The 9,435-nt window shown below is 35.4% G+C and overlaps 1 protein-coding gene across 2 annotated transcripts; it reads left to right on the forward strand.

The window, feature by feature from the left end:
• The first annotated feature begins 8,129 nt into the window (after positions 1–8,129).
• LOC109160279 lies at positions 8,130–8,815 on the forward strand. 2 transcript variants are annotated; one of them, XM_019308575.1, is made up of 2 exons: positions 8,130–8,467; positions 8,507–8,815. In XM_019308575.1, exons 1-2 carry the CDS (start codon positions 8,259–8,261, stop codon positions 8,682–8,684), a joined length of 387 nt encoding a protein of 128 aa, XP_019164120.1. In that variant the 5' UTR covers positions 8,130–8,258; the 3' UTR covers positions 8,685–8,815. The 2 variants fall into 2 exon arrangements, with proteins under 2 accessions (XP_019164120.1, XP_019164121.1); XM_019308576.1 differs by having other exon boundaries at positions 8,130–8,464; positions 8,504–8,815.
• The last annotated feature ends 620 nt before the right edge of the window (positions 8,816–9,435 follow it).

A 9,435-nucleotide genomic window follows, 5' to 3' on the forward strand; every position in this document is an offset into this window, starting at 1 on the left:
GAGTTCAAGATTCATATCATTTGCTGCATCTTCCCAAACTAGAAGCTTGAAAGAATTGTATCAGCATCCTGCCTGGCTTTTGGGAGGGCAAACTTAGAAAATACTAGCCCGTCTTGCTCCATGATATACCAATATGTGATAGTGACTGAACGGGTGGGTGTTCAATTTCGTGCTCAAGTAACCAGCTTGGTTGGCGCGAGTGGCCGTGCACTTTTGTCCCTTAAGAGAGGTCAGGAGTTCGAACCCCTCTCATATAGAAAAATTAATCTGGCCAGCACTTTGCCCCTTAATTGGGTCGGCCCGGTACAAACGAGGATAAGTCTGAGTATGGTACGGACTTAAAGCTCGGTGCAAACAGGATTAGTCTGAGTATGGTACAGGGTTAAAGCTACCTCTTACAGTTAGGGCCTGCTCGGGCCACCTCGTCATCTGACCAAAAAAAAAATTTTGTGCTCAAGGAATTAAGGCTGGGTCATGACATGCAAGTGACGCGCGCAATATGTGACAACAAGATACTACTTACTAGTATACGGAAATCAATAAGAAACTAAGCAATTACTATACAAACAAGATGAAGCAATAACCAACTAAACAAATATGACTTAACACATACAAATTAAACACGAAATGAGAAAAATATATATAATATGAATCAAATAAGGGAACATTATCTTCTAGATGCTTCAATAACTTATGGGATTAGGGAGAACAAATAAGCAAGGAATCAACTAGGAATGCACTAAGGTATCCTAGTCTACGAGTCACTTTTATGATCAATAAACAAGGATTAGAATTAAGAATTGTCCTACTCTCGTGATGCATCAACTCCAAGTACACAAAGCATCAAGAGCCCCTAATTTCCCCTATTTTCATACGGAGTATGAAGAAATTAGGTTTATGCAAGGGGTGGTTCAAATCTTCAACCCAACTCTCGTTGTTACTAAAAATTCTCCAAAAGCATGCTAATGAATGTGTACATCAAATATTAACAATGTATATTCACAACACCCTCATAACCACATGAACCCTATGTTAAAATTCTACCCATTATGCATTAATCACAAATAAAGCATCAAGACAAACAATGCAAGTCTAGCTCAAGCTCATAAACTAACTACTCATGATTTAATAGCATAAAGAACACAAAAACACAAGTATAAAGCATAAACATTGCAAAATGAATAGAAAAAGGAAAATGAAACTTATATATTTAAATGAGTATGAAATGATGAAATCCAAGATCACAAGTTTCCAAAATGTTAAAGAATTAAAAATCTAAGCCTAGTCTAACATAAAAATATGAAAAGAAAGGTGAAAAAACAGTTATGATTCCAATATGGGTCAAAACGACTTTGACTAAAGGCGAGCTTAATTGCTTAAATGGTGAACAAGTGGCTACCACACGGGCTAGTTAGGACACAAGTGTGTAGGCACTCGTGTGGAAAACAGTAAAAAAAAAAAAAAATCACTTTGGAGTGTAGTGGTGCATGGGTGCCTTCGCGGACGTGAACTTGCCTGTGCATCCTCAACAGAATTATTTCCTTGCTGTTTTTGACTATTTTAACATCAGAATTTGACTTGATGGTCTTTATGAAAGTTGTAACCTTTGAGTTTTAATTCTTTCCAATGACGCAAAATTTAAAAACATAATATCAAAGTTATATCCCTAATTTATGTCCATGGTTTTAGTGCTAATCATTTTGTACATTGTGGTTTTAGAGTTGTACTATATAATTTCTTGGACAAAAATAACCATACCGTTATAACTTTCATTATCTTTTCCATTATTGTTACCATGCACATGCATCCACCATATATTTTTTTTATATTCTTTAATGATAATAATATTTGTAGACATTATATATTGGATTAATATAATAAATAAATTTGATTTCATACAAATTTTAATTAATAAAGATTTGTTAGTTATTTTAAAAATTATAATATTGGGCATATATTTTTGCACATCGCGCATAGAAAAGACTAGTATTATAAATAAGCCTTAATCCACATGAAATTTGGAACAATTCATGAATAAATTGATTAAATAGGGAGGGGGATAGGGGAGGGCAATCATTAATCTATGGACCATAGTCCACATATTTGTGTGAATCATAAATAAAAAGTACATTTTTAATATACTAAAAGTACATCATTTATATACATAAAGTACATTATTTAAAAGTACATAAATTTTTATATCAGTTCTACTACATGGACTCCCAAATCATACTCCCTAAATTTTACTCACTGATGTGGCAGGCACTGATAGGCTACTTTTTTCATGTGGGTCCCAATATAAGTGTCTACATCAAAATTTTGTGTGGGGGAAGTAAAAGTTGGAAGTAGAAAATGGGAGTACATATAGTATTTTCCTTTTTATATATTATCAAATAATGTATATTCAGTACACAAATAATGTACTTTTAGTATATTAAAAATGTATATTGCATTCGTAGTCTACACAACTATGTGGACCATGGTTTACACAATAATTTGCGGGGAGGGGAATTTGAACAATAAAACACTTATCGACCCCCCACCCCCCACCCCCCTCCCCCCCCCCCCCCCCCCGCAAAGCCCTACGCCAATCGTTATGCTATGGACCCGTGTCCAACATACATTGTGGACACAGTAACGGTGCCGTTAATGGCACTGTTATCTTCCACCATTTTTTTAAAAAAAATTCAGACCGCTTTGTTATAGGAGCATATGTTCATAATTTTATTACTATATGTTCATAATTGTAAGTTCATAATGTCAGAGCTCTGTGATAAGTGTACATTCATAATTGCATAATTGTACATTCATAATTCCGTAACTGTACACTCATAATTCAATAACTGTAAATTCATAATTTTTGAAGCTCTATGTTCACAATTTTAGAGCTCTATGTTCACAATTTTATCACTATATATTCATAATTGTAAGTTCATAATATCAGAGCTCTGTGTTCATAATTCCATAACTTACATTCATAATTCCATAATTGTACATTCATAATGCCACAAACGAAAACGTCGTTAACAAACGGCGAGACAAAATCAATTTTTTTTAACCGAAATGCTGCATTTTTCCTAAAAACGACGTCGTTTTGGACTCGTGTCCACAATGCATTGTGGACATGAGTCCACAACATAAGCGCCCCCACGCATGGTGGGCCCACTGATAAAAATTTTAAAAAATAATTTAATTGAAAATAAGTTTTAAAAAGTTAATAATTAGACAATAAAATAGTTTAAACAAGAAAACAAAATCTAAAAACTGAAAAATGATGAAATTTATATAGAAAATTAAATATTTTATATTATTACTAATATTGGCGGGTCTCTAAATCCTCAGCTTGCTTACTGTTTCATTAGGAACAACTCTTTCAAAAATATTGTTACATACACATGGATATGGCCATATAGGTTTCGATTTTTAATGAATTTTAGATTGATGAAGCATGGAGCCGAGGATTTTTTTTTTTTTGAATGCTACTAGCTCTATTACATTGTAGTATCTGTTCATATATTTTCTCAATCTACTGAAACACAAAGAGCTAATAACGCCTCCACTGAGGCTCGAACTCACAATCTTCCAAATGGAGCCGAGGATTTAATTTAATTATTTCACCCTATATATAAAGACTCTGTTTGGCAGAGTTTATTTAGGAACTTATAGCTTATTTTAAGCTACTAATTAATAAGGTATAAGCTCTGTTTGGTAATGTTTTCAAAATAAGTTCGTAACTTAAAATAAAAACTTATTTTAGAACACTTCCTTAGGTAGCGTTTCAAAATAAGCTAGTAACTTCCTAACTTTTTTTTTTTCATTTTTATCCTTTTATTTTTTAAAAAATAACATCATTTACCCTTCCCAATTAAAACCTTTCACGCATCTTTTATTGCAACTTTCACAACAAATTCTTTATTATTATTATTAAACATTTTAAAGAACTGACAAATTATTTATTATCCTTCTTTATTAAGATTGATTATCTAATATATATGATGAATATGATGAAGATGTTTTGAGATGCTAAATCGTGATTATGCTAACAATTTTATTTCAAAATGTTATATTTTTTAAAGACAAAATGTAAAATTTAAATATGTAAACAAATTAATTTAAATTTTATGAAGATATCCTTTTTAATCTTTTTACATTTATCAGCTTAACAAACAATTAATTTTACTAAATATTTTTAAGCATAACAGCTAGCTTAAAAGCTTTTCAGTTTTCAATTCCTAACATATACCTTTTCAATTTTTAATTACCTTTTTAATTAAGTTTGTCAAAGCCAAAAGCGATTGAGGAAGACCAGAAGACACTAATCAGCATCAGCTTGACTAATATTGTGGCGTACAAATAAAGGGATCAGAGTGCCCAATTGATGAGGAGACAAGCACCCTCTTTCATCTTGAGGTGGAAGTGTGACCATATTCTTCACTACCTCCTAAAATATCTCATTTCTCTTGCCATATGTCCACATACATCCCCTTTAATTCACAAAATTTTGTATAATATCACACGCAAAAATACTGTTTACTAGAAATAAAATATAATTGAAGAGTTTTTAATTAAGCAAGTAGCCTCAAAAGGTAAGGTCTTTCTAGTTGACAATTCACCATGATAGTTTGTAACTTGACCTCCGTGTTTTTAGCTGATCCTAAGAGCATCCTTAATAGTATGCAAATAATATCAAGTTTTTTGGCCAAATAAAAAAAATGAATAAAGTGGGAAAAAAAAAACAAAAGCAAAAAAATTGGTGTTGTGAAATGTATCCGCTGATGGGCACTACTGGTGCACGCCAGCCATGTTTCTTTTAAAAATTAGAGTAAAAGACATTTTTTGTCCTAGACTTATAGTGGCACGGACAATTTTAGTCTTCCATAAAAAAATCAGACAATTTGTGGACACTCTTATTGTGACGAGGACAATTTTGGTCCTCCGTCACTCTTTCCGTTAGATGCTCTGTTTGAGAGGGGTATTTGCGTCTTTTCATCATAAGGATTGGTTGCAGCAGTTGCACCGCCTCTCTCCCTCCTACTCCGCGAATACCTAACGAAAATGACGAAGAAAATCCCCGATATAACTAGTAGCCCTGCCGCAGTAAGACACTGAAAGGTGATGGACTGATGAGAAAGGAAGATGAGAAACGAGAAGGAATTGCAATTGAGAACGACACTCGAAAGGCCGTGGAACGTCGATTCATGAAATTCCTCTGCTTAGAGGCAAGTCTTCAACCTCTCAGAATCCTGCTTGGACAGAAGAGTGCTCCGCCTCTTCGACGAGAATCGCAACCAGTCTCATCTTCCATCGACTATAGTCGACCTTGGGTATCAAGGCAAGGATACAAAAGCCACCGACTTAGAAAGAATTACTAATAATCTGGCGTTAATGTACAAGCAGATCATATGTTCACCAACACTGGAACGTAACGGCAGAGCTCTTCCTCGGAAAACCTTCCCGCTCCGACGACAAGAAAAACCCCGGCACCGGGTTCATGGGGAATAACCCCCACGTGCCAATCCACAGGTGGGTGGGCGATCCGAGGAGGAAGAACGGCGAGGATATGGGAAACTTTTATTCCGCCGGTCGTGATATCTCCTTCTATTGCCACCATGCAAACGTTGACCGGATGTGGACTATATGGCAGCAGCTCGGCGGCCTTGGCCGGAAAAGGAATTTCACGAATGCCGATTGGATCAACGCCAGCTTCCTCTTCGACAACGAAAACGTGCAGCCGGTGCGCGTGAGGGTCTGGGACAGCGTGGACAACCAGCAAATGAGATACAAATACGAATTCGTAAACCTGCCATGGACAAACAGCAAGCCAGTTCCCAGACCGTGACGGTGGAGAGTGGCGCTGCGCTCTAGTGCTCCGTATGTCGCCACCGTCTTTCCGGTGACTCTCGACAAGGTGCTCTAAGTAAAGCAGGCATGATGAAAAGACGCAAATACCCCTCTCAAACGGAGCATCTAACGGAAAGAGTAACGAAGAACTAAAATTGTCCTCGTCACAATAAGTGTGTCCACAAATTGTCTGATTTTTTTATGGAGGACTAAAATTGTCCGTGCCACTATAAGTCTAGGACCAAAAATGTCTTTTACTCTAAAAATTATTTTTCTCTCTTCCCTTCTAACTCACTTCTTTGTGTGAGAGGAAAAAAAAAAAAACAAACTCTACAAAAAAAATATTATCTGTCATGCTCTAAGCATGAACAGATTCAGTATGGGATAGTGGGGCAGCTGTCCATCCTCCTTCCTCCCCCATCCCACCTCTTATAAATAGGGGACCCTTAATATATATATATATATATATATATATATATATATATATATATATATATATATATATATATATATATATATATAGAGTTAATACCTCCAATGGTCCTCCGAGTATTAGCGATTTACCAGCGGTGGTTATCCGAGTTTTAAATGACTTCCAATGGTCCTCCATGTTTTAAAAAATAACCACCTGTGATCCTAATTCTAAAAAAAAAACCCGAGTTTAAAATGACCACGAGACGTCCTAAAAGGACCACGAGTGGTTATTGTTTAAAACATGGAGGACCATTGGAGGTCATTTAAAGCTCGGATGACCACAACTGGTAAATAGCTAATACTCAGAGGACCATTGGAGGTATTAACTATATATATATATATATATATATATATATATATATATATATATATATATATATATATATATATATATATATATATATATATATATATATATATATATATATATATATATATATATATATATGTTTAGAAATAAGTAAATAATATAGATATAAATTACTTAAAGATGAAGTAACTTAGATGGCTAAGTATGTATGTGTTGTAGTAGAGAAGGTTAAGAGGTCAAATCTACTATTTGATTATTTAGGATTTAATTTTTTCTTTCAAAATATCTTATTTATTTTAATCTTTCACATCCACTGGATGAAATTTCTGGCTCCGTCCTGACTCAGCTCTAACAGCACGTTTGGTTCACATAATGAATTTTGAGGTAATAGGAATGCTATTCCATAAGGAATGGAATAGAATAGGAATTGTATTCTATTGTTTGGTTCGCGGATGGAATAAACTTTAGGAATTATATTACAATGTTTGGTTGGTTTAAGGAATAGAAATGATATATGTTTTAAAAGATATAATACCCTTATAAAAATATGTGGTGGTGGTGGTGTTGGTGGTGTTGGTGGTAGTGATGGTGGTGGCGGCGGCTGTGGCGGTGACGGTGGTGGTGGTGGTGGTGGCGGTGGCGGCGATGACGGTGGTGTTGGTGGTGCTAGTGGCGGTGGCGGTGATATATATATATATATATATATATATATATATATATATATATATATATATATATATATATATATATATATATATATACACACACAAAAAAAAATGGTATTTTCGATATTAGAGTACAAAAGCTATTCCCACATACTTGAGAATAGCTAATACCAGGGGATCTCCTAAGAATGACTATTCCCCCTGCAAAGGGAATAACTCATTCTCGGGAATGCTATTCTCAACCCTGAAAAGATAAACCAAACAATAAAATAGGTCTATTCTCGAGAATGATATTCCATTCTCGACCTATTCCATAAACCAAACACGCGGTAAGGGGCAATCAATTGTCTTTACATGTGATATGGTTGGCTTGGTTCTAGATTCATGTAACATTTTAGTTTTGGTTCATCTCCATATATTCTCCCGTACTTGTTTTAAGTGCACCGAATGAGCATTGATGTTATTGGTAATCAACTAATGATGATCAACTTAAGTTAGAAAGAAGTGCATGTTTTGAATTGACTAATGACAAAACGTGAGGTGAAGTGTAGTGTGAAGTGTTTTAGGGGTTAAATTTGACGGGTCTACCCTTCCTTCCATGCACAATCACACGCAAAGAAATGCATGCAAAAGAACACACGTTATATATTGGTCCACCACACATACATATGTATCCAGGTGGTGGGAATAGCCACACATCTCTGTGATCTGTCCCCAGTCCACTACTGCCACGTAATCACTTTGCTTTCCATACAAACTCCATTCTTCAATTCTGCTTCTTTAAAACGCCTGCCCACTCAACAATATATATAATTCATTCCCAAAACCTGTACGTGTAGTTTGGGAATTATATATACTGAAAGGAGAAAGAAAGGAATTGAAGCTTCATTACGTGCAGGGCCGCAGGGCAAAAGGGCATTATATTGCATGCTATTTCATTTCAGCTCGACGAGTACTGATCCGTAGTCATGGCGGCGGCGGAGGCGGAGGCAAGGACGGCGACAAAAGGAGGAGGAGATGTTTCACCGTCGTCGTCCGTTAAGGATTACAGGTGCAACGCGGTTGTCAGCTCACCCAGAGCTCAGAAGGCGGCCGCGATGATGGAGTGTGATTCTCCGGTGGCTGCCACCAGAGATGTGGCAATGCCGGAAAATGTTGCGGCGGCGCCGGAGAAGGAGCATTCCGGGCGGGAGAAGCTGAAAAGGCACTGGACGGAAGTGGCGGGGAGGGTTTTGGTGCCGCCGGAAAAATGGGGGCAGGAGGGTTTGCTTAGGGAATGGATGGATTATTCTTCATTTGATGCTTGTTTGGCTCCGAAGGGATTGTTGTCGGCTCGAGAAGATCTAATCTCGCAAGCCAAACGAGTTTGTTCAACCGTTTTCAAGTCTCAATAAACCTAATGTGACTATGATATACCTTAAATGCTAATTTTCCCGATTATATTATAGCCTTGCATTTACATGTACAAGCTAAGTATTTGTTCTTGTGTAATGGCTTGTATGCACATAGCTTATGACTTGTCATTTGTGTTTCTAGCTTGTGGTGGTTAGAAACAAAATAGTATATAATCATCAAAATTACCTACTATTTGCTTTAAAAAAAAAAAAATTACCTACTATTTGAAATTAACAAATCACTATTTACGAAATAACTGATCTTAACGTAACTCTCTAGACTACTTATTTGAAATTAAAAAATTACTATTTTCTTAACGTAACCCTCTAGACTGCAATAATAGAATGCTATATTTAATCTTCTAAACTGATATTTGAGTTGTGGTATGTTGAATTGTTATACCTAGATGAACCCTGATGTTATATGACGTAAAAATTATGTATTTTTAGTATTAGAATTGAACATCTAAAATATAAATTGCATTTTTAAGTCAAAACACTTAATAATTGTAGAAGTAAATTTATGAATACATAACATTAATATTGTGTGACTATAATATTTGAAAGGAACTTGTGAATACAAAATTAAACAAGGTAATCATTTACATATATATGTTAAAAATGTGAATTTTCAAAAAGTAAATTGTAAACATTTAATATGTAACATTTAGACCCGGATCCACAGAATAATTTGTGGTGGTATGTTAGACTTGGCCCTCCGGGCTTCTACCCAACACAAACAACTATGTTT

The sequence above is a fragment of the Ipomoea nil genome, unplaced genomic scaffold (genome assembly GCF_001879475.1).
Source record: "Ipomoea nil cultivar Tokyo-kokei standard unplaced genomic scaffold, Asagao_1.1 scaffold2845, whole genome shotgun sequence".
NCBI lineage: Eukaryota > Viridiplantae > Streptophyta > Magnoliopsida > Solanales > Convolvulaceae > Ipomoea > Ipomoea nil.

Bases quoted from the DNA above. Each gene is read 5' to 3' on its own strand.
- LOC109160279 (XM_019308575.1), top strand. From the start codon at position 8,259: ATGGCGGCGGCGGAGGCGGAGGCAAGGACGGCGACAAAAGGAGGAGGA. The intron at 8,468-8,506 runs GCATTCCGGGCG...GCACTGGACGGA, and splicing joins GCGGCGGCGCCGGAGAAGGA to AGTGGCGGGGAGGGTTTTGG.